General features: G+C 43.3%; 1 protein-coding gene across 1 annotated transcript in view; it reads left to right on the top strand.

Moving 5' to 3' along the window:
- Positions 1 to 25368, top strand: part of PAN3 (poly(A) specific ribonuclease subunit PAN3) — a 128250-nt gene that overhangs the window by 54881 nt on the left and 48001 nt on the right. Inside the window, 1 exon segment of the mRNA XM_075061652.1 lies at positions 14439 to 14589. Within this exon segment, the coding sequence (XP_074917753.1) occupies positions 14439 to 14589 (151 nt within the window).

Below are 25368 nucleotides of genomic sequence, written 5' to 3'. Positions count from 1 at the left end.
GTTTAATGTTCAAATTTGTGGAGGAGATAACAGACTTGCATTCTTTCTAATCTATTAAAAATAAGACACCATACTTTACATTCCTGAGTGAGGTATATTTCTGATGGAAAAAGTTTAGATATGTCCATCGCAAACATCTAATATTTAATGCAAAAAAGCCTACAATATTAAAGTAGAAAAGTTAAATGCACAAAAATCAGAAAACTTAACAATTTAACTTTATTTGAATCTTCTTAATTTCCTGCCTGTCTTGTGCATTTAAATTGTCAAATTCAACATTGTATTAATAGTCTTGCACCACCCGAATTACCATCAACTGCATTTTTAAGAGAGGAGAGATTGCGCAGTGTTGAAAGTCATGGTTATTCTTTTCTGAAAAGAATTCATTCCAATGGGCATTTGAACTAAAGATTTTTGTATAAACTTGATGATAATATAACCGAAAAGAGGTACTTCGAATGGAATGGTCGTATTAACCTTAACTATTGTGTTGCAACTAGAGTTACCACCTGGTCGGTATTCAACCAGTGTGGCTGGTTTTTTATGGATTTTCCAGTTGCCAGAAAAATAATTTAATCTAACTTTTTTTTAATGTGGGACTAAAGATGTGCATTATTACAATACACTAGAATATCTAATGTTAAAAGTTTGTGTCCAGCTAAAGATGCTGCAGTGTTCCCACTTCCACAGTTTAAGTAAGAAGATTGATAATAACATTTTATCTGTGTGTTTTCTCGCTAGATACTATAAGGGGCGAGTGTTACTGAGTTGCGTTGTGGGTTGTTGGGGAGCGGGGCTCTTTTTTGTATTTCAGAGATGGTGACCATAGTTGTAATTCTTATTGCTTAGAACGTGCGTAACACTTGCGATTAATATTTGCTCTGAGAACAGTCTTCTACCTCACAGCGGTGTTGAGGTATTATTTTTTCTATTTGAATTAGAAAGATAAAGGTTAAATGACTTGCTTAAAGCATGCAGTGGATCAGTGGTAGAGCTGGAATTAGAACTCTGAAGCTCTCGGGCTTTTGTTCCATATATCACTCTGTTTTGTGAATGTTAGGGGTGCAAACCTCATATAATTCACTAGGGGTCACCTGCTAGGTGAGAGGAAGAGGGGGAATGGCAGAATTCCCATCTCCAGACTCAACAGGGAAAGGCAAGAAAGGCATTTCCCCACTTTCTCCCTCTTACTCCTGCAGTTGCCACCTCTGCTCCTTTTCCATTGTAATTTAATTTGGGACTTTCATCTGGTCCATTTGCTCAGCTCTAGATTAAGAAAGCTAGAAATCCTGTGGGGGAGGCAGTGGACTAGAACCCTAAATATTCAGGCCTCCTTCCTGCCACCCTTCTCTTCTTCTAAGTTTTTCACTCCTGAATTGTAAAAGTATGAGGCTCTTTGATCCTACTAGTGTCCCCAAGTCTTTGAGTTTAAATTGGCAATGGGTTGGGACTGCAGCAAGGGGCTTGGGAGGGCAGAGGAACAGTATCCCATATATCCAAGTTCCTTACTGCACATCGGGCCAATGCAACAGTTCATTATTAATGTGGCAAATAGGACGTGATGCTATTCTACAATGTGCAGTCTTTCTTGGAGACGTGGGATTTGAGAGAGAGAGCGAGAGAGACTTTGTGGATGAGGAAGGGAAGACTATATTCCGGTTGTAGAGGGCAGAATACATGAATCAGAGCAGGAAGATGAGACAAAAGGAATTATATAGTGAAAAGCATAGGGAAGGAAAGAGGAAAATGAAAAGATGAGCAGAGACTGTAGATGAAAACAAAATTGTGTAGGGCCTCCTAGGTGGAGCATGAGAAGCTGAATTTCAGCTTTGGTTGAATTCTATAACAAGATTGTTCCTCATGTATGTTGAGGCTCTAGTGAGTTTTTGTGGAGGTAACTCTGAAAGTACCGATATTAAACTTCTTTCTGTTTTCATGCAAGAGGGAAAGAGAGAAAATATTCTTAAAAATTAGAAACTAATTGTTTAACTACAAATAGGCAGTAGTAATTGTTTGCTCCCTGAAATTACCTTTAAATTAACACGTTGAAGCTGAAATTTCAAGTTGACTGTGTCCTAATTTAGCATGTCCATAATCCACAAATAAACTTGGTGCCTTAGCAATATTTTGAAGATACGTAGTTTAGAAAATAGCTTTTCTGGTCTGAAAATAGTGTAGGATGATGATGATTAAACAGTAGTGACTAGGGAGGGCATTTAATGGCTACTGAAGGTGGTGAAATCCTATTCATAGACTCTAGGACTAGAAGGGACCTCGAGAGGTCGAGTCCAGTCCCCTGCCCTCATGGCAGGACCAAATACTGCCTAGACCATCCCTGATAGACATTTATCTAACCTACTCTTAAATATCTCCAGAGATGGAGATTCCACAACCTCCCTAGGCAGTTTATTCCAGTGTTTAACACCCTGACAGATTTAGGAACTTTTTCCTAATGTCCAACCTAAATCTCCCTTGCTGCAGTTTAAGCCATTGCTTCTTGTTCTATCATTAGAGGCTAAGGTGAACAAGTTTTTCCCTCCTCCTGATGACACTCCTTTTAGATACTGAAAACTGCTATCATGTTCCCCTCTCAGTCTTCTCTTTTCCAAACTAAATAAACCCAATTCTTTCAGCCTTCCTTCATAGGTCATGTTCTCAAGACCTTAATCATTCTTGTTGCTCTTCTCTGGACCTCTCCAATTTCTCCACATCTTTCTTGAAATGCGGTGCCCAGAACTGGACACAATACTCCAGTTGAGGCCTAACCAGCGCAGAGTAGAGCGGAAGAATGACTTCTCGTGTCTGTTTACAACACACCTGTTAATGCATCCCAGAATCACGTTTGCTTTTTTTTGCAACAGTATCACACTGTTGACTCATATTTAGCTTGTGGTCACTACATGACCCTAGATCTCTTTCTGCCATACTCCTTCCTAGACAGTCTCTTCCCATTCTGTATGTGTGAAACTGATTGTTCCTTCCTAAGTGGAGCACTTTGCATTTGTCTTTATTGAACTTCATCCGGTTTACCTCAGACCATTTCTCCAATTTGTCCAGATCATTTTGAATTTTGACCCTGTCCTCCAAAGCAGTTGCAATCCCTCCAGTTTGGTATATCATCTGCAAACTTAATAAGCGTACTTTCTATGCCAACATCTAAGTCGTTGATGAAGATATTGAACAGAGCTGGTCCCAAAACAGACCCCTGCGGAACCCCACTTGTTATACCTTTCCAGCAGGATTGGGAGCCATTAATAACTACTCTCTGAGTACGGTTATCCAGCCAGTTATTGCACCCACCTTATAGTAGCCCCATCTAAATTGTATTTGCCTAGTTTATCGATAAGGATATCATGCGAGACATTCGTATCAAATGCCTTACTAAAGTCTAGGTATACCACATCCACCGCTTCTCCCTTATCCACAAGGCTCGTTATCCTATCAAAGAAAGCTATCAGATTGGTTTGACACGATTTGTTCTTTACAAATCCATGCTGGCTATTCCTATCACCTTACCACCTTCCAAGTGTTTGCAGATGATTTCTTTAATTACTTGCTCCATTATCTTCCCTGGCACAGAAGTTAAACTAACTGGTCTGTAGTTTCCTGGGTTGTTTTTATTTCCCTTTTTATAGATGGGCACTATATTTGCCCTTTTCCAGTCTTCTGGAATCTCTCCCATCTCCCATGACTTTCCAAAGATAATAGCTAGAGGCTCAGATACCTCCTCTATTAACTCCTTGAGTATTCTAGGATGCATTTCATCAGGCCCTGGTGACTTGCAGGCATCTAACTTTTCTAAGTGATTTTTAACTTGCTCTTTTTTTATTTTATCTTCTAAACCTACCCCCTTCCCATAAGCATTCACTATGTTAGACATTCCTTCAGACTTCAGTGAAGACCGAAACAAAGAAGTCATTAAGCATCTCTGCCATTTCCAAGTTTCCTGTTACTGTTTCTCCCTCCTCACTGAGCATGGGCCTACCCTGTCCTTGGTCTTCCTCTTGCTTCTAATGTATTGATAAAAAGTCTTCTTGTTTCCCTTTATCCCATAGCTAGTTTGAGCTCATTTGTGCCTTTGCCTTTCTAATCTTGCCCCTGCATTCCTGTGTTTTGCCTATATTCATCCTTTGTAATCTGACCTAGTTTCCATTTTATATATATGACTCCTTTTTATTTTGTAGGTCATGCAAGATCTCGTGGTTAAGCCAAGGTGGTCTTTTTGCCACATTTTCTATCTTTCCTACCCATCGGAATAGCTTGCTTTTGGGCCCTTAATAGTGTCCCTTGAAAAACTGCCAACTCTCCTCAGTTGTTTTTCCCCTCAGTCTTGATTCCCATGGGACCTTACCTATCAGCTCTCTGAGCTTACCAAAAATCCGCCTTCCTGAAATCCATTGTCTCTATTTTGCTGTACTCCCTTCTACCCTCCTTAGAATTGCAAACTCTATGATTTCATGATCACTTTCACCCAAGCTTCCTTCTACTTTCAAATCTCAACGAGTTCCTCCCTATTTGTTAAAATCAAGTCTAGAAACAGCTTCCCCCCAGTAGCTTTTTCAACCTTCTGAAATAAAAAGTTGTCTGCAATGCAGTCCAGGAACTTATTGGATAGTCTGTGCCCGCGGTGTTATTTTCCCAACATATATCTGGATAGTTGAAGTCCCCCATCACCACCAAATCTGGGCTTTGGATGATTTTGTTAGTTGTTTAAAAAAAGCCTCATCCACCTCTTCCACCTGGTTAGGTGGCCTGTAGTAGACTCCTAGCATGACATCACCCTTGTGTTTTTTACCCCTTTATCCTAACCCAGAGACTCTCAACACTTCCGTCTCCTATGTCCATCTCCACCTCAGTCCAAGTTGTACATTTTTAATATATAAAGGCAAACACTCCTCCCTTTTTCCCCTGTCTATCCTTCCTGAGCAAACTATACCATTCCACACCAACATTCCAATCATGTGTATTATCCCACCAAGTTTCAGTGATGCCAACAATGTCATAGTTGTATTTATTTATTAGCACTTCCAGTTCTTCCTGCTTTATACCCATACTTCTCGCATTTGTATATAGGCATCTAAGATACTGGTTTGATCTTGCCTCCCAGTTTTGCCCTGACCCTCCTTTCTCTCTGCCATTATAGCCCACGCTCCCTCTTGTTTCGACCATCTCCAGGTCTTCATGTTCCCCACTTTACCTTGTGGGCTTTGCTCACCTGTCCCCATCAAACCTAGTTTAAAGCCCTCTTCACTAGGTTAGCGAGTCTGTGCAAATAGAGGTCTTTCCCCTCCTCCGAAAGGTGAACACCAAATCTCTGCCTAGCAATAGTCTTTTTCCTCGAATAGCATCCCGTGGTCGAGGAAGCCAAGCCCTCCTGGCGACAACCATCTTCGCAAGCCAGGCATTCACCTCATGATGCATCTGTCTCTGCCCGGCCCCTACCTTTGACAGGAAGAATCGAAGAGAATACCACCTGCGCTCCAAAACCCTCACCAACCGTACTCCCAGGAGCCCCTGTAGTTCACTCTGAATCTGCTCAGTGTCACAGCTTGCTGTATCATTTGTGCCCACATATGGATGAGTAGCATGGGGTAGTAGTCAGAAGGCGGATAATCCTTGACAATGCCCTCTGTAACATTCGGATACGGGCCCCCGGCAGGCAAGCATACCTCCGAGATGAAATGTCAGGCGACAGATGGGCGCCTCCGTCCCCTCAGCAGAGAGTCTCCGACCACCACTACCCTACGTTTCCTATTTTCAGTGGTGGCAGCAGACCTCCCAGCCTTAGAGGTACGAAGGCTTCATCCTCCTTTACTGTAGGGGGTGATTTCCTTCTCTCCTGTATCAAGAAGAGCATAATGGTTACCTATTACCATGGCGGGAGGGTTCGCAGCAGGGGTGGAGCACTGCCGCTGCCAGAAGTAACCAGCTGCCAGTGTCCACCCTGAGCCATCTCCTCCTCCACCAGTGTGTGTCAGCAGTCCTGTGAACTGGGACAGCTACTTCAGCTGTCTCCACATGGACACTGTCCAGGAATTGCTTGTGGATATGGATGCTCCTCAACCTAGCCACCTCCTCCTGTAGCTCTCCCACCTGCTGCCTGAGAGATTCCACCAGTAGGCACCTTTCACATTGGATACCCCCTCAGCCTGGATATCAGTAAGTGGAAATTGCAAGTTACAGTCTTTGCAAAACCACACCAGTATCTGGGTAGAAGCATCCATGCTCTGGCGCTCTGTCTGGCTACAGGCGCAGGTGGAAGATCAAGATCAAGACCAAACCAGGGTAGATCAAACCGGGGTGTGACTCTACACCACACTAGCTGGCTGCAGACTAGCTGGCCACATGGATCCTGCTGATGTACATTTACAGTTCATCAATACGCTTTGATCGAGTTCCATTTTGAAGAAGACTAGATCCAAGCTTATTAATTAACTGTTAATGCATGTCAGCAAGGTCCACATGGACAGTTAGTCTGCAGCAAACTAGCACGGGTTAGATTCACATCCCAGCTTGCCGCAAACTAAATGTTCATGTAGACAATCCCTGAGTCTTGCAGAACCTAATTATCAAGCTCACTGATGTTGTACTTTCTGTTGCTTTTATGATTCAGGCCAGATGTAAACAATCTGGAGGTAATTGTTTTTGCTGAAATCAGCTTATTCTGGAATAGTATTGGCAAGAATACTTAATGCAGAAACAATTGGTGCATTCAGATAGTACCTAGATTATTTTCTTCAGCAGATTTAAAATAAGTTGGGAATATCTTAAATATACTTTGGATGAGGGGAACTGAAACTGTGACACATGTAAGGTGAGAGGAGAAGGGAAGAGAATGATGGTTGTTAGTGGCTGACCTACTTATTGATCAGCGGCTTTATTTTTGGATGCTGTTCTTTTACTGTTTGTAGCATACTCAATAGCACCGTTTTCACATCAGGCAATCTGTAGAAAATTTGCTAATTGAAAATCCTTCAGAAATGGTGTGTGGCATATGGCTTGTTGTATGATTAAACAATTAGTTATTAAAGTCAGTGGAGCTATGCTGACTTACACCAGCTGAAAATGTGGCCCTTTTTCTATTGATTGTAAATAAATGGTGGTGTTGGCTTACTTTGGGTACTTGACTGAAATTTCAGAACTTCAGGGTTTTTTTAAAGTCACACTGTTCCATTATTTTATCCGTACTGTTTGAGCAGCGACATCCACTGTAGATGATCATGATGGTCCCTTCAGGCCTTAAAGTCTGAGTCTGTTATGTTCTCCAAATATATTCAGTAAATGGCTTTGAATTTTTTTTCTTCTACCTTTCTGTCATGGTTCAGGGCAACTGCATCTGTATGCCCTCTCCCCTGCTTCTCCTTCCTCCCTGGTCCATTAAGGACATCCACTGTAGGCTCCTGGCTCCTCAGCCATCACCTTGCTTGTGCAGAGACTCACTTCTCTTTCCCTCCTGACCAGAGGATCTTTTCGGGGATTGGTTCTTGGCCATACGCTATTAATACTTTTATCAATAACTGGAAGAAAACACAAAATCACCACTGATAACATTTGCTGATTATACAAAAATTGGGGGAGTGGTAAATAATGAGAAGAGGTCACTGTTCAGAGTGATCTGGATTGCTTGGTAAGCTGGGCATAAGCAAATGTGTGTTTAAGCTAAATGTAAAAGTATACATCTGGGAACAAATAATATAGGCTCTGCTCATGAAGTGGGGGACTATATCATGGAAAATAATGACTCTGAAAAAAATTTGGTGGTGTAGGTGGATCAGTAGCAGAAAATGAGTTCTGAGTGTGATTCTGGCCAAAAGAGCTAATGTGATCCTATGATGTAAAGAGTGGAATCTTGAGTAGGAGAAGAGATGTTACTTTATCTCTTTTCAGCACTGGTGCAATTGCTGGTTTAGTACTGTGTTCAGTTCTGGTGCTCACAATTGAAGAAGGATGTTGAGAAATTGGAGGGAGTTCAGAGAAGAGTCATGATAATGAGTAAAGGATTAGAAAACATGCCTTATAGTGATTAGACTGAAAGAGCTCAGTCTCTTTAGTTTAACTAAGAGAAGGTTAAGGGATGAATTGTTTTACAATCTGTAGCTACATGGAAAACAAATATTTAATAATAGGCTCTTCAGTCTAACAGAGAAAGATATAACAGAATTCAATGACTGGAAGCTGAAGCCAGACAAATTCAGACTAGAAGCAGGCATACATTTTTAACGGTGAGCATATTTAACTGCTGGAACAGTTAATCAAGTATCATGGTGGTTTCTCCATCACTGGTAATTTTTAAATGAAGATAGGATGCTTTTCTAAAAGGTACACTCTAGGAATTATTCTGAGGTAGTCCTATGGCCTGTACTATATAGGACGACAGACTAGATGATCACAGTGTTTCCTTCTGGCCTTGGAATCTCTGAAGCAAGCACATTTATTCTTAAGGTGAAAGCATAAGAGAGAAAATGTACTAAAAACAAGAAAAGAAGCTACACACATGCGAAAAAGCTTACTCCCAACTCAAGGACAAGGGTCCGGTAGGTGTCAGTCCTTCCAACGCTTTTTTGCAAGGATTAACAGACGTTTTAGAGCATGAGCTTTCGTGGGTGAATATCCACTTCGTCAGATGCATGTCATGTGTCTGACAAAGTGGGTATTCACCCATGAAAGCTCATGCTCCAAAACGTCTGTTAGTCTATAAGGTGCCACAGGATTCTTTGCTGCTTTTACAGATCCAGACTAACATGGCTACCCCTCTGATACTTGCAAGGATTTTGACGACTCCTTGGACAGCAGGTCCTATCTGTTTGCTGTATCAGAAAGAAGGTCCTGGGTTAGCTGAAAATCAAGCTGTTTTATCCAAAGGATCTGTCTGTCTGGTTTGTGGAGAATCCAGTTTGACCAAATATATGAGAGCTGCCCCAGGAGATGATGCATCTGTGAGGTGGGGCTATAACCTCACTGGTTTACGTTAATCAGCTCCCACTGTTTTTAGCTCCTGGAGGAGCTGTGGTAACCCTCCCCCTGGGAGTAGAACACAATCCTACATAAACCCTTCATTTAAAACAATGGACCCCAAATATACTTGACCTTAATTCAATAAAGTCTTCCAAGGATCTGTAGGAAATTGCCATTGTCACACTGCTTTTTATTGCTTCTAGGTTACTCTTACTCAGATTGACTAGTAGTCTTAGCCCCAATTCTTGAGTTTGTTTAATCTGAGGCAAAGAGATACTAAAATAATATGCTTTGCAAACCACTGTCGTAATCTTGTGGATGCAAGATAGCATCTTTAATGATCTTCCTCTTTACAACATTGTCCTCTCTTCTGATTATGGGTTTTGTTTTGTTTGTTTTTTAACGATTATCAAAAAAACCTAAGTTTTTAGACGCTGGTAAAATTCCTTGTGCTACTATTTCTTAATTTAAAAACTTTAAACTTTCAAGAGACAAGCTAACAATAAAGTGCTCCCCCTTCTACCATCAGGTTTCTTAATGTGGTGGTGGTGGTGGTCGTGGTGGATAAGCAGTTGAACATGAGCTCTATGTGACTCTGCTTACACAGCTCTTATAGGAAATTTAGAACCTATTAAAATGTTTCAAAAAAGTATCTCAAATCTGGTTAGGAAATGCTTCTTTCTTTTTCTTTCTGAACATGTTAACGCCAAATACATGTTGGTTACTCTCGCTCTAAAGGATGTTATTCTACCAAGCTTTCTGACAGAAGTTTAGGTTCCACTCAGAAAACTGGAAAAATGACTGAGTTTCTGTATTGTGTCCAAGATCTTCATGTCAAATATATTGAATTGCCAATCCTGCACCCTCTACCTGGATTCAGAGGGTTAAACTGGGTTCTTTGTGTTTTTGCACATCACCGCAAAAAAGGGCAGTGTTTTCAGTGGAGCATCCTAAGTGTAACAGAGTGGAATGAAGAAAATTTTCTTTGTGTCTAAGAGAGACATAAACCCTCCCCTCACTTTCAGTTAGGAAGAGACTTAAACTAAGGTGCAGCAAGCCTGTCTTAAACCAAAATAAATGTTTTCAGCCTTTCTGCAGTTTAAGTAGTTCTAAAAATCACACCTTAAATTAAACCAGTGCAATTTCCACATGTAGTCAAGTGTCCCTTCAGAGTGGAACCATTCTTATTTCAGTATGGTGGGTTAAACTAATCCCTATAAAACTGTAATGATGCACTTGTTGTCCTTCTGACTATTTAAAGCAATCCCATCCCCTTTTGGGCTGAAAACTCTTGACTTGGGCTTATCATTGAGTCAAAGTGAGTCAAAAGTTTCTTAATTTCATTTGGTGTTGTGTGGTGCCAGAGTTTGACAAGGATGTTTTTTTCAGGTATAAGAACCTTCTTGGGTATTTATTTAGAGCATTAATAACTGATTTCTTAATCTTGCATTCAAAATTGGCATATACCTGATAGTTGGGTTTGAATGCATTTTGTGAAGTTTGGAAAAGAACACTTAAATGAATAGCAATTATAGACAAGTAACAGTGATATGTCACTTCCTTGCCTATTTTGAATGTGTACAGTATACATACTGTGGCTGCCTATTTTAAACATGATCATATATCTAGAAAGCCAGAAAACGAAATGAAATTTCATTGATTTCAAGTGATTACAAATTAAAAACGCACATGTAACAAGGAACTCGGATGCAGAAAAATCACACTAATATAATGTGGCACTATAGCTGTGATCTTACACGTTCAAGAAATTCATCTGTTCTTAAAAGCTTTTGTAAACTTTCGTGTAACATGGCAATTAAGCTTGCCTTGGGAACTAAACGTCCGATTTTTCTGATTATGCTATATTAAATTTATTAGAAAATATTGCTTGTTTGACTGCGTAGAATGTTTTATGTTCAAATTCTGATTATAATGGTTTATAACCTACTTGTTTTTCTGATCAATGGGCATGGAGCCAAGTGGGTTAGAAATTGGAAGCATGTTTAAATCCTCAAATCTCTTCCTTGACCAGTATAGAAGAGGCGTGTGTGTGTGTGAGAGAGAGAGAGAGAGACTGAAAAGACCAATAGGATATTGCTGTTCGTCAAGAGATGTAATGTCAAATCGAGGTTATTTTTTCCAGTTTCATTATAAAGTACTGTTTAGATCATATATGGAGTATAGCATCCAGGTGTAGCCACCTAATTTGGATAAACCAAAGTATAGAGTGACAAGTGGGAACATTCAGAGTAGAATTTCATTTTAAAATGTTTGAACCTACTGATGGCTGTTCTACAGACCAGAACTTGGGTACCTAAATTTGTGGAATATATTTAGGAATTTATAGTGGTATGATTTTATAGACAGTGGAATGGACTTCCACTTGAGTTGAGAGAGTTAAATATTAATCAGTTGTGGGTTTTTGGAAGTTGCCCACTTTTTAGGAGGCAGGAGGGAATTTTTGCTGATCAGAGTTTCTTGGATTCATTTTTGGGTTTGCCTGCATTTTGTTTGCTTGCTTGTTCGTTTGTTCGTTCGTTCATTCGTTCACTGAAGTATAGGTGTTCTAATTTCATAAAATATTTTGACATGGTAGAATATTCATCACAATATTGTAGACATGACGTTTATGGTCTACTTCAGGGGTCAGCAAACTCTGGCACGCGGCTCGCCAGGGTAAGGACCCTGGCGGGCCGGGCCAGTTTGTTTACCTGCTGCATCGGCAGGTTCAGCCGATCACGGCTTCTACTGGCCGCAGTTCGCCATCTCAGGCCAATGGGGGCGGCGGGAAGCCACGGCCAATGGGCCGCTATCGGCTGAACCTGCCGATGCAGCAGGTAAACAAACTGGCCCGGCCCGCCAGGGTCCTTACCCTGGCGAGTCGTGTGCCAGAAGTTGCCAACTCCTGATCTACTTGTAACTGTAAGAATCTATTTTTCTATGGACTATGTGATTCTTTGAGATGCAATTTAATTTGATTCTACAAGCTTTTCACCTGTTTTTAGAAACTTTGAATGATGTCGCTTGATAAATTTACGGTAGTAGTATTGTATTTGAAAACTGTTTCCCCTCAGTGCATCCTCTCTTCACTTTCTCCAGTCTCCTCATCTAACTGACCACATGCCTATTTGCCTGATCTTACTTCAGGCTGTTCAAAAGCACATTTCATTCTACAGTTATTCCTCCACCTAAAATGTACAGGTGTCTGTCTAGAACTTTCCTGTTGTGTTTAAATGCATTTAAAATAGCCAGTTATAATTAACTTTCATTTTATTTTCCTGTCTTGGTTTAGATTTTGATTTTTTTCCTTACTTTGCAATTCCTTTAGCATCGTAGATGAACACCTTTATACCCTTATGAGTCCAGGTATTTTAATTCTCCTGTCTGTGCTTTTGGTTGTGACTAAAATAGGACAGTTCTCTATTGACTGTGTTTCAAATTTAATATTCACACACATGCACAAATTGACTCCTACCTCAAACAACCAGATTATTTTTTGATAAGAATTTCTTTGTTGTAGGGCTGAAATGTAGGAATGCAGTGGAGCTCCATTTCAAATCCATTGCTGGGTGTTGGACTATTTTTTGTAATTTTAAATTTTTGAGTATCATCTATCTTGTTGCAATGTCCAGATTTAACCTTCCTTTCTAGAAGTTTCAAATATTATATTCCATAGTGTTTGGCTGAAGTGTCTAACTGGAGGCGCATTTCTTTTAATTTATTTTTAATACCAAAAGAATTTAAAACAATGTTTTCAAATAATTTTCTTTGGAGTCAATCTTTGTTGTCATGTCTTTCCTCAGTTCCTCTTCCTGAAATGAAGAACTTAATTTCTTTGCTTGTTTTTTTTCATTTTTGTGGAAAAGTGTACAACTTAATAACTTAACTAATCTAAATTTTAAAACTCATAATTTATTTCAACTACCTAAAAAAGTATGGTCTATACCTGGTTTAATTGCTGTGAGGGTGTGGGTTTTTTGGTTTGTTTTTTTGTCAACCGTTATCTTGTCGACAGCCTGCTGTCCATTCAAAGTCCTGCTGCTAACTCATTCTTTCTGATTTTCACTCTTTTTACCTCTTTTATTCAGGCAATTGCAGCCGTTCCTTTTGAATCTGAGAATGTATACTTAAATTTGCCAACTAACACTTAATGATCTTCAGGTTATACACCTCCACTTGTAGAATTTTGTTCATTTTTATTTTTATTTCCTACTCTTAACTTCACATGTTTTCTGTCCACTTAAGTTTATTTTAGGTGGATATCCTCTAATGTACTTTATGCCCACCTAGAACCAGTTTATATTTTTTCTCCTATGAAAAACATACTTTTTTAAAATGCAAGTTCAAAACCAGTAATTTTAATGGTGTTACAGACTAAGTGTTCATATGCCTTACTTATTTTAAGGTGTTCATCTGTTACCTGTCTAATCATATTGTCTATGGCAGGGGTTCTCAAACTGGAGGTTGGGACCCCTCAGGAGGTCATGAGGTTATTACAGGGGGGTTTGCAAGCTGTCAGCCTGTATCCCAAACCCCGCTTTGCCTCCAGCATTTATAATGGTGTTAAATATATAAAAAAAGTTTTTAATTTATAAAGGGGGTCGCACTCAGAGGTTTGCTATGTGAAAGGGGTCACCAGTTAACTTTTTTTTTTTTTTTTTTTTTTTTTGGGAGCCAATGGTTTATGGTGTAGCAACTAGCAGTTTGTTAAAGGTACTGTGTCTACACTGGAGACCTTACAGTAAGATCTCTTGTTTAGCTGCTCTGTACCGATGGGGGAGAGCTTTTCTGTCAACATAATTAAACCAACCCCAATGAGAGGCAGTAGCTATGTTGGTGGGAAAAGCTCTCCCACTGATATAGCGCTGTGCACACTACCACTTACGTCAGCAAAACTTATGCTGCTCAGCAGTGTGTTTTTTTCACACCTCTGAGCAATATAAGTTTTGCCAACATAAGTGGTAGTGTAGAAATGGCCTAAAACAGAAGGAAGCTGTACCTCCCCAAAAAAGGAACATACTAACTTGTTTGAAACAGAGACAGAAATGACCTTTCTTTAGTAGAAGTGGTTTTTACAACTTAAATCCGAAACTGTTTCTCAGTTCTGAGGTACTTTCAGCAGTCTAGTTCCCTAAAACGCTTCAGAATAGTGCCAGTCTGTGCAGCGGTGTTACAAAGTCTCAGTTCTCGAAAGGTCCATAATACTAAACTAGAAGAGATTTTTGACAAATCTTTTGAAAAGGTGTTATATAAATTTATAACTCAGATGTTCATAAGGCTAGCACAATAATGCTACTTAAGATGTAAGGTAGAAGATTACACTGCACAGATTTTTAAAGATGTTGTCTATATATATGCAAATCTTTAAAATGTCTGATACCCTCTGATATACTTGGCTAGAAAGTTTTTTAAGCTTAATAGGCATTGTCTATATCTTCACACTTGAAATAAACATTAACTTACTGCATTTGATTTTTAAACAGACACCAAATCCTACTGCAAGTGAGTTTATTCCAAAGGGAGGATCAACTTCCAGGCTGAATAATGTGTCTCAGTCAAGTATGTCTGCCTTCTCTCAAGCCTTGTTCTCTCACCCCTCCATGGGAAGTCCTGCTACTGCTGGACTAGCTCCAGGTAAGTTGGGGGTAACGATTTGCAGTACAGCTATTTATTATTAATCTACATTTCAAATTTAACCCATTTAAAACTAGGAGTAAAGTTTTCAATGTATATTCCTGGTTTAGCTCTTAACTTAAAATCTGTAGTGCTAATAATAGTACAATATTTTGAAATAATTTTCCAATTAATTTACTGCTCCTACTACTACTGTACACCTTCGCTATAATGCCCTTCATAATAACAAACCTTCAGATACAATGAACCCAGTCCCTGGATCCCACCTTGAGCCCCACCACTGCGACAGGCTGGAGGAGCTATTGCCTCTCCTTCCCCCCACAGTGGGTCTCTTGTTATAGCAAGGGTGTACTGTATACAATAAATGCTTTTTATTTATTTCTAGGATAGGTATTGGGGATGTAATACATTGACTCTTAGGCCTAGTCTACACTAAAGGGAAAAGTCGATCTAAGCTATGCAATTTGAGTTACATGACTAATGTAACTCAAATCAACTTAGCTTATATCTACTTACTGCTGGGTCCACACTATGGGACGTCGACGGGAGAGCCTTAGCCTTCTCGATCAGGTGGAGTGCAGGAGTCGACAGGAGAGTGATTGGTGGTCGATTTAGCAGGTCTTCACTACCTGCTAAATCGACGGCAGCATCGATCCTGTGGTAAGTGTAGACAACCCCCTCGATTAAAGCTAAAGATTTAAGAAAATTCTTATTTTATAACACCAAAGAAAGTAAGACTTAAAATCACTTGCCTTTTTAAAAATTAATTCTGCTGCTACTATTTGTCCTATTGCGTAATCTCAGTTTGCAACCCATATTTTGGGGTCTGTTTCCAATTATTTTCAGTATTAAAAATTCCTATAAAAATGTGTTCCATTCAAATCCTGGAATTCAAAGGTGTTCTAGAAATAAAAAGTCAGAAAATTTCAAGCAATTTGCACGTTGGTTTTCCAAAGTTTGATAAAGCAAAGAGATCTTACTAGTTTCTAATTCTTGATAAAAAGCACATATGGGAATACTTGGACATTTTGAATATGTACAAATTAGCAAGTCTGGATAACATACATCCCAGGTCTGTAAGGGAATTTGCTGCTGTACATACTTGAACCCCTGACAATTGCTTTTGACAAGTCATAGAGAACTAGAGAGGTACTAGAGGAATCAAAAAGAGCAACTGTTGTACGTAATGCTCAGTCTTGGTAGTTGCTATCTGGCAAGACTAACTTCAGTCCGTAGTAAAATAATGGAAGAACTGTCTGTAACTGTTTTGACAATAATGGAAAAATAAGCACTAAATAGCATAGCTTTGCAAAGAACAAATCGTGTTGAGAAAATTTTTGATATTTTTGTTGATCAGATTAACATAAGTGATAGATGACATAATACAGTAATTATATGTGAACTTTAGTAAGGTATAAAGTGCCAGGCAATCTGACTGGAAAACTGTCTCTTTTTGGTATGCATATGAACATTGTCATCTGGATTGAAAACTACTGAGAAGACTAAGCAAAATATAATGATTATCTGCTTTGGGAACTGTCCAGTGGGTTGCCACAGAATCCTTCATGGTCCTTCTTTAACATCTTTTAGTAATATTTGAAGAGAGAAGCAATAGCATTGAAGGCAGAATAATTAGAAATATGGATACAGCATGAAATCAGATTATACCTAAATCTGGGAAAGCGATTCTATAATAGATACTTAGCAGATACTAGTACTGAAAAAGATCTGGCCACGGTTTTAAAATATAAATATAACGTTAGACTTTTAGCCTCCTTATTGAGATTTCGAAGTGGCACGATGCATCAGAAGTGCTTATCTGTCAACAGCTCCTATTGTCCATTCTCTGCTCCTCACCTCTGAAAATTTGGTCACTTTTGTAAGAGCCTGAAGAAGAGTATAGAAGCTTGACTTTAGGTTCCTATTTTTTGAAAATCTTTGTCTTAAGTCATACTGGGCACCAAGTTACAGAAAATAAACTCTGTTGTGAAACTGATAAAATAAGCAGTGATTTCTGAGGAGCACACTTAGAAACAAGTTACAAACTAAGCTGCTAATGATCTCTTTATTTCCTGTTGGAGCTTCATTTGAAATGTTGCAAACTGTTCCTTGACACTTCAGTCTAAGAAAAATGCTGAGAAATTGGTGGGAACTCAGGGGGAAAAAAGCAACAAAAGTTAAATGTGTATGGGCTGGCTTTTTTAGTCAGATTTTTTTTTAAAATGTATAGCTTAACTGAAAAGCAACTAAGTGGTATATGTGTTGTCTGGGGGAACAGAATACTTTTTAAAAGGCATGTGAAGGATTTAAATGTTGAAAAGTAATAATTCATTGGGATCATTCAGAGAGGTGGTATTAGGAGTATTGAGAGACTTTAAGCAAGAGTGTTCCAGGTGGGATGAGGAAATGTACTAGCAGTGATTGCTGTTAAACTTTACTCTATTTCTCTTGGGATACTATTTCAATCTCCACTGTTTGAATCACTGAACAATAAAGCTGATAAAGCATTCTATAGGGAACAGTCCTGGATTTGCTCATCCCTTGAGGATGGAAGAAGACGACCAAATAGATCTTTATCCTGTTTAATTTTTGATTCTGAGATTTCCCTTGCATTAAGAAGTGTAAATGAAAAACATATTTGAGATATGGCATTTGTCAGAATTTGTTCCCAAAATGGTATAAATGTCCCTTCAAATCTGCATTTGTTTACCCAGTCTTTATCAACACTGGATGAAGAAAACTCTGCAACTGATTTTTAAACAAAACCATTGAGAATGTAGTGACAGCCAAAATCAAACAGGGCACATTTTTCAACTCGTGGCTGCTTCACAACTTCTGTACTGGGTACACCATGGAGACCAGACTAATAGAGCTTCAAGGTTACCTACTCATGACAATGGATGCAGGTTACATCTTAGCACTTACACTACTTGATCTCTACAGCTTTCAGCATAGGTGCTGAAATGTAGTGCCACAAAATGCTGTTGACCTGCTTACATGCTATAGTTGGAGAAAACTGCTGAACTACAATGGTTCCAGTTACTGCTCTGCAGTGGGACCTAGAAAATGATGATGAGCAGCTGGTGTTCTTCTTAAACTCTCTCCTGTAGAGTTTCACAAGAAAATATCCTGGACCAGCCTCCTTTTCAGTGTCTACATGAGACCACTTAGAGTTTGTAATATGCCACAAACCCCACTGCCTCCAGTATGTCTGACACCCAGCCCATACAGCTCATTTCTAGAGGCAACCAATGCCATCACAAAGATGTCCGAGATCAGTAGCTGGGTGAAGAACAGCTGGTTCAGACTCATTCTGGACAAGGCCAAAGGGATGCTGGTCAGAAAGAGGAGTGCTTTGAAGAATTAGCAAGGCTGTTATCCTCCCCTTCACTGAAGGCTTTTTTCAACTTATCAAAGTGGTGCAACACCTCATAGTCCTGTTTTGACTCTTCACTAAGCCTAGATGAACCACATAGCATCAGTGGTGAAAATCTCCTTGTTCTGCTTCGAGTGCTTGTTCATATCGATTCCAATTAGGTGTGCGCGCACTGCGTGCACGTTCATCGGAAGATTTTTACCCTAGCAACACTCGGTGGTTCGGCTGGGTGCCCCCTGGAGTGGCGCCGGATATATACCCTTGCTGACCCAACTGCCCCTCAGTTCCTTCTTACTACCCGTGTCGGTCGTTGGAACAGTGGAGTGTAGTTTTACTGACCTCCATCTCCCTAGCTACTCGTAGTTCTCTAGTTATTTTTGTGTATATAGTTCAAAGTTATATAGTTATAGTTAATTCTTATTGTTCATAGTTAGTGTTATAGTTAAGAGGGATTCGGGGATTAGCCCCTTCCCTGCACCTGGTGCCCGGGGCCCATGCCTGGTTCACTGGGTTTCAAACCATTCTCGGCCTGTCACAAGCCGATGCCGACAGGAGATCCACATGACTCCTGTCTTAAGTGTCTCGGGGAATCTCACCTGGCAGATAAGTGTCGCATTTGCAAGGCCTTTAAGCCGAGAACAAAAAAGAAGCGAGACTTTCAGCTAAAACGGCTCCTCATGGAGGCGGCTGTTACCCCTCCGCCTTCGGCACCAAGCGCTGGACAATCGGTGGGCAGAAGCGCCTCCTCGGCACCAGACCGTGCTGGTACTGCCAAGGCCTCTTGGAACCAGCCGTCACCAGCACCGAAGTTGACTCAGCACCGCTCCCTCTCCCCGAGATCGAGAGAGCCTAAGACTCCTGCTGCTTATGTGCCACCTGCACCGCAGCCAGAGAGCTCGTCTAAGTCGGATCGCCCGGCACCGACGACGTCAGCACCATCGATTCTGGTCCCACAAGGGCCGTCGAGTCCGGTGCCTGTCAGCTCCCCGGCGCGAGCCGTGTTTGAGCTTACTATTCCATCCACGCCGGAGACATTCTCAATGGCGAGGGATCTGATTGCCATGACAGAGTTGACACTGTCTCAACCCCCGGCACCACCGGTGCGGATAATACAGTCTATCGGCAAGCCTGCCTTGATAAGACCATCCTCTGTCGGCACAGCAGAGCGGCACTGTTCGCAATCACGGTCCCGCAGACGTTCTAGGTCCTGTCAGCGCTTCTGCTCCCAACGCCACTCGCAGTCCCGGCACCGTTTTCCTCCTCGGTACTGGTCGCACTTGCGGCACCGTTCAGTATCCCGTTCGCCGGCCCGCTACTCTCGGCACCGCACCAGGCACCGTGACTCCTGTAGCCGCTCCCGATGTCGAGCCTCAAGATCTCGGTTGACCTCCCGGCACCGTTCCGGTCGCAGGTCCCGATCTCGTTCCCGGTCCCCGGTGCCGAGTAGAGCAAGGTCCACTAGAGACAGAGGCTCTGCCCAGGGCTTTTCAGCCCCTCCATGGCCATCCAGACACGCATTAGTGTCGTCCCACACGGACAGCTCTTATGCACAGGACCACGATTCTGATGTGCCCACCAGAATCTTCCAAGAGACCCAGGCCCAGGCCCAGGCCCAAGGCCCCCATCAGTGGTCATTCTGGACACCTTGGGCGTACCACCAGGCCCAAGGCGTACCAGTAGTTCCGTCCCGCTCTGTCCCATCAGAGCACCGAGTGCCAGAGGTGACAGTTAGCCGTCCCCCTCCGACTGCTACGGAGGAAGCCCCAGTTCACCCACCGGACTCCCAGGTTCCACTGGAGCAGGAGGTTGCCCAAGAGCAAGAGGCCACACAGGACCCACTCATCCCCAACATCTCCTCTTCCTCTTCTCCAGATAAGGTGGTGGCAGGAACATCCTCCTCAAGCCCTCCTCCAATCAACCTGAGAGCCCATCAGGACCTCCTGAGGAGGTAGCACTCAATATGAACCTCCAGGTGGAGGAGGTCCCGGAGGTAGAGGACCCCGTAGTGGACATTCTGTCAGCGGATGCCCCCACCAGAATGGCCCTAACGTTTATTCAGACCATCCAGGCCAATGCCGATACTATGACAGTCTCCAGTCTCTATCCCTCCTGCAGCCAGGGGAGTCGAGCGCAAATACATGGTGCCCTCTAAAGGGTATGAGTACTTGTATGTCCATCCTCCTCCCTGCTCACTAGTTGTCCAGTCTGTTAATGAGAGAGAATGTCATGGTCAGCAGGCGCCAGCCCCAAAATCGAAGGAGGCTAGGCGAATGGACTTACTCAGCCGCAAAGTGTACTCGGCAGGTGCCCTACAGCTCCGGGTGGCAAATCAGCAAGCCCTGCTTAGCCGCTATAATTATAACACTTGGGCAGCGGTGGGTAAGTTCATGGAGCTACTCCCTCAAGACTCCCACCAAGAGTTCGCTGCCCTCTTGGAGGAAAGGAAAAAGGTGGCCAGAACTTCCCTCCAGGCCTCGTTGGATGCAGCCGACTCAGCAGCCAGGACTCTGGCCTCGAGTGTTGCCATGAGGCACATGTCATGGCTTCAGGTTTCAAGCCTCCCGCCGGAGCTGCAGTATACCATTCAGGACTTGCCATTTGATGGTAAAGGTCTCTTCTTGGAAAAGACTGATCCCAGGCTGCAAAACCTGAAGGACAACAGGGTCATAATGCGCTCTCTCGACATGCATACGCTGGTGACCCAATGCAGGCCTTTCTGTCCCCAGCCTCCCCACCCGTACTCTGTGCCTAGACAAAGACAGGACTTTGGCAGGCGGCGCGGCCGAGGTAGTCGTAGATGACAGTCAGGACCCCAAGGGGACCAAAATCAAGGTCCCTCGAAACCACTAGCGGGACCAAAGACTAACTTTTGAAGGTGCGCCCGAGGGCAGCGTACCAGTTACAGGCCAGGATCCTTCTCCTCCCTTCTCCAACCATCTGTCCTACTTCCTCCTGGCGTGGTCCCAGTTAACTTCAGATCGCTGGGTCCCATGCACGATGGAGTATGGGTACCACCTCCAATTTATTTCAACCCCGCTCTCCCACCCTCCAACGCTGTCCCTCTTCAGGGACCCCTCTCACGAGCAATTCCTCTTGCAAGAGGTGCAGATGCTCCTCGCCATGGAAGCTATAGAGGAGGTACCAAAGGACAAAAAGGGCAAGGGGTTTTACTCCCATTATTTCCTAATCCCCAAGTCGAAGGGAGGTCTCAGACCTATCCTAGACCTGCGAGGACTCAACCAGTTTATGATGAAGTTGAAGTTCCGCATGGTACCCTGGGGACCATTATCCCGTCCATGGATCCTGGAGACGGGTATGCCGCCCTTGATATGAAGGACGCGTACTTTCACATCGCCATTTTTCCTCCGCACAGGAGGTACCTCCGCTTCGTAGCCAACTGTCAGCACTTCCAGTTTACGGTCCTCCTGTTTGACCTTTCTACAGCCCCAAGGGTATTTACAAAGTGCATGGCCGTAGTCGCTGCCTATCTCCGCCGACGTTGGATACACGTTTTTCCATATCTGGACGATTAGCTCATCTGAGGGGCCTCCGAGACACAAGTCACCCAGCATGTGGGCATCATCAAGGACCTATTCACGCGTCTAGGCCTGATGATCAATATAGAAAAATCCAATCTGGTTCCCACGCAGAGGTTAGACTTTATAGGAGCTATCCTGGACTCCAGTCTAGCCAGGGCCTGCTTACCACAGCCGTGGTTTCAGGTGATGGCAACAATCATCCGAGGTCTACAGAATTTCCCGGCTTGCACTTGTCTCGGTCTCCTGGGTCACATGGCTGCCTGCATGTTCGTAACCAAATATGTCAGACTCCGCCTCCATCCTCTCCAAGCTTGGCTCAAATCGGTATAGCACCTGGGCAGAGACCCAATAGACACGATAGTCACCATTCCTCCGAGCACCCTAGACTCCCTAGACTGGTGGCTAACTCCCTCCCTGGTACGTACAGGGCTGCTGTTCCATCTGCCCCAACCCTCAATGTCCCTGACGCCGGACGCATCATCTCTTGGCTGGGGTGCTCACCTCGGACACCTTCGTACTCAAGGCCTCTGGTCATCTCAGGAGCTGGCATTACACATAAATGTCCGAGAACTGAGAGCAGTCCGCCTGGCGTGCCAGGCGTTCCAGCAACATTTACAAGGCCGTTGTGTTGTCTGTAAACACTGAGACACAATGGCCATGTACTACATAAAGAAGCAGGGAGGGACACGATCCTTCCCCTTTGTCAGGAGGCCATCCAACTCTGGGACTTTTGCATAGACCTGGTAGCGTCCTTTCTCCCAGGGGTTCGGAACACTATGGTGGATCGACTCAGCAGGTCCTTCCTGTCTCACAAGTGGTTGATCCACCCGGACATTATTCATTCTGTTTTCCAGAAGTGGGGATTTCCCCACATAGACCTGTTCGCTTCCCGCGCGAACAGGAAATGCCAGATGTTCTGCTCCTTCCAAGGTTTCTCCCCGGGATCGATCTCGGATGCTTTCCTGATGCCGTGGAAGAGCCAGCTCCTTTATGCCTTCCCACCATTCCTGCTGGTTCACAAGGTCCTGCTAAAACTCCGCAGGGACAGAGCGCGCCTAATCATGATCGCTCCAACGTGGCCCAGGCAGCACTGGTACACCACGTTGCTCGACCTGTTGATAGCCAACCCAATTACGTTGCCACTCCACCCAGACCTCATAACTCAGGACCACGGCAAACTTCGCCACCCAGACCTGCAGGCCCTTCATCTCACGGCGTGTCTGCTGCATGGATAAACCAGTCAGAGTTACGTTGCTGTATATCGGTATGTCAAGTTCTCCTGGGTAGCAGGAAACCTTCCACCCAGTCAACGTATCTGGCCAAGTGGAAGCTTTTCTCCTGCTGGTGCGAAACGCATAATCTTATTCCCACGGAGGTCTCGATTCCCTCTATTTTGGACTACCTCTGGTCTCTCAAACAGCAGGGCCTAGCAGTATCATCATTGAGGGTACACTTGGCAGCTATCTCTACCTTCCACCCAGGAGAAGGTGGCCATTCCGTGTTCTCACACCCTATTGTTTAGAGATTCCTCAAGGGTTTGGAGCGCTTATACCCCCAAGTACGCTGCCCAGCCCCAACCTGGGACCTTACACTGGTTTTAACCAGACTTATGTCTCCCCCATTCGAGCCGTTAGCAACCTGCTTACTACTCTACCTGTCTTGGAAGACAGCTTTCCTCGTAGCCATTACATCGGCCAGACGAGTCTCCGAGCTTAGGGCTCTTACGGTGGATCCGCCGGACACTGTGTTCCACAGGGACAAGGTGCAGTTGCGACCACACCCAACATTCCTCCCTAAGGTGGTTTCGGCTTTTCATGTTAACCAGGACATCTTTCTCCCGGTCTTCTTCCCGAAGCCACACTCAACGTGACGGGAGCAACAATTGCACTCCCTGGACGTCCGTAGTGCGCTCGCATTTTATATTGAGCGGACAAAACCCTTTCGTAAAACGCCCCAACTCTTTGTCGCAGTAGCAGACTGAATGAAAGTCCTACCTGTTTCCTCTCGGAGGATCTCATCTTGGGTGATGGCGTGCATCCGCACTTGATATGATTTGGCTCATATTTCCCCAAGNCTCCCAAAGGATTGCTTCTTGGGTGACATCCTGTATTTGGACATGCTACGACTTGGCTCATGTTCCAACTGGCCATCTTACCGCCCACTCTACGCGGGCTCAAGCCTCATCTGCTGCGTTTTTGGCCCATGTTTCCATACAGGAAATATGCCGCGTGGCCACCTGGTCTTCCATCCATACCTTTGCATCGCACTGCGCATTGGTCCAACAATCTAGAGACGATGCTACCTTCAGCTCAGCGGTCTTACATTCTGCAACGTCTCACTCTGACCCCACCGCCTAGGTAAGGCTTGGGAATCACCTAACTGGAATGGATATGAGCAAGCACTCGAAGAAGAAAAGACGGTTACTCACCTTTGTAACTGTTGTTCTTCGAGATGTGTTGCTCATGTCCATTCCAAACCCGCCCTCCTTCCCTGCTGTCGGAGTAGCCGGCAAGAAGGAACTGAGGGATGGTTGGGTCGGCAGGGGTATATATCCGGCACCATAGCGGCGCCACTCCAGGGGACGCCCAGCCGACCCACCGAGTGTTGCTAGGGTAAAAATCTTCCGACGAATGTACACACGGCACGTGCACACCTAATTGGAATCGATATGAGCAACACGTCTTGAAGAACAACAGTTACAAAGGTGAGTAACCTTCTTTTTCACCTCTGGCTTGCTTAAAATGTTGCTCAGACAAGAATCTGACCAGTGATTGATGCATTTGTCACCTCCAGTTTAAATTCCTGCATCTTCCTCTTTCTGGAGCTGAAGGTGTAAACAATATAGAGGCTTTCAGCTCATGCAGAATACAGCAGCCTGCCTTTCAATGAGCCAGGCCTCTGCAAATACCTCACCCCGTGTTCCAATTCCTTCACTGTTTTCCAATCTGGTTTTGTTGACAGTTCAAGACCAGTGATCTTCAAAGCCATCAAATGGATAATGGACCAGGACCTTGAATTGACAACAGAACCATGTTGGGTGCTAGCAGGGGGAACACAGAGGTGATGTGCTCGCAGAGGCCTGTTCTGTTGAAACTGCATCTCCATCCTTGACCCACCAAGACAACTGAGCACCTCTGAGAGAATGAAATGTACAGAGCCCAAGATTAAGGGTATGTTTATACTGCACTCAGGAGAGGTGATTGCAGCTTGCATAGGTGTACCCGAGTTAGGCTTTGATCGAGTAACAATAGCAGTGTAGCCATAGGGACATTGGGACAGACTTGCCCCCTGAGTACAGCTGTGCTTAGGACCATGGGTACATAACTCATGCAGCTAGCCCATGCTGCCATCCATGGTGCAGCAGCTGTACTACTGTTTGATCGATCTAGATAAAAGCTAGCTTGGGTATGTCTACACAAATCTCAGTGTGGGACAACAGGAGAAAGTCTTCTCAGTTGAAGGGGTTTGACTGTGGGCTGAGCTCTGAAAGGAGGTCAGAGTAATCTCTTTTGACCACCTGTAAAGTATGATGTAACACTCTATAGTTTGAGAGCTTTCCAACCATACCAGAAGGGTACAGGTGAGGGAGAAGAAAAGAGAGAATAAAATTGTATATAATCTTAAGCAAAACCATCTCACAGCAGGAAAGGAAGAAGAGCAGAAGACTGTAAAGTTCACTAGGAACCTAGTGCATGCAGATATAATTACCTGGCACTCATTTAGCTACTGTGGTAATGGGCACTGTGGGAAAAGATAAAAACTATTGGGGTAGCCATGTTAGTCTGTATCCACAAAAACAACAAGGAGTCCAGTGGCACCTTAAAGACGAACAGATTTATTTTGTGGGTTAAAAACCCACTTATC

The sequence above is a fragment of the Chelonoidis abingdonii genome, chromosome 1 (genome assembly GCF_003597395.2).
Source record: "Chelonoidis abingdonii isolate Lonesome George chromosome 1, CheloAbing_2.0, whole genome shotgun sequence".
NCBI classification, from domain to species: domain Eukaryota; kingdom Metazoa; phylum Chordata; order Testudines; family Testudinidae; genus Chelonoidis; species Chelonoidis abingdonii.
This window is presented reverse-complemented; position numbering and strand designations above follow the sequence as displayed.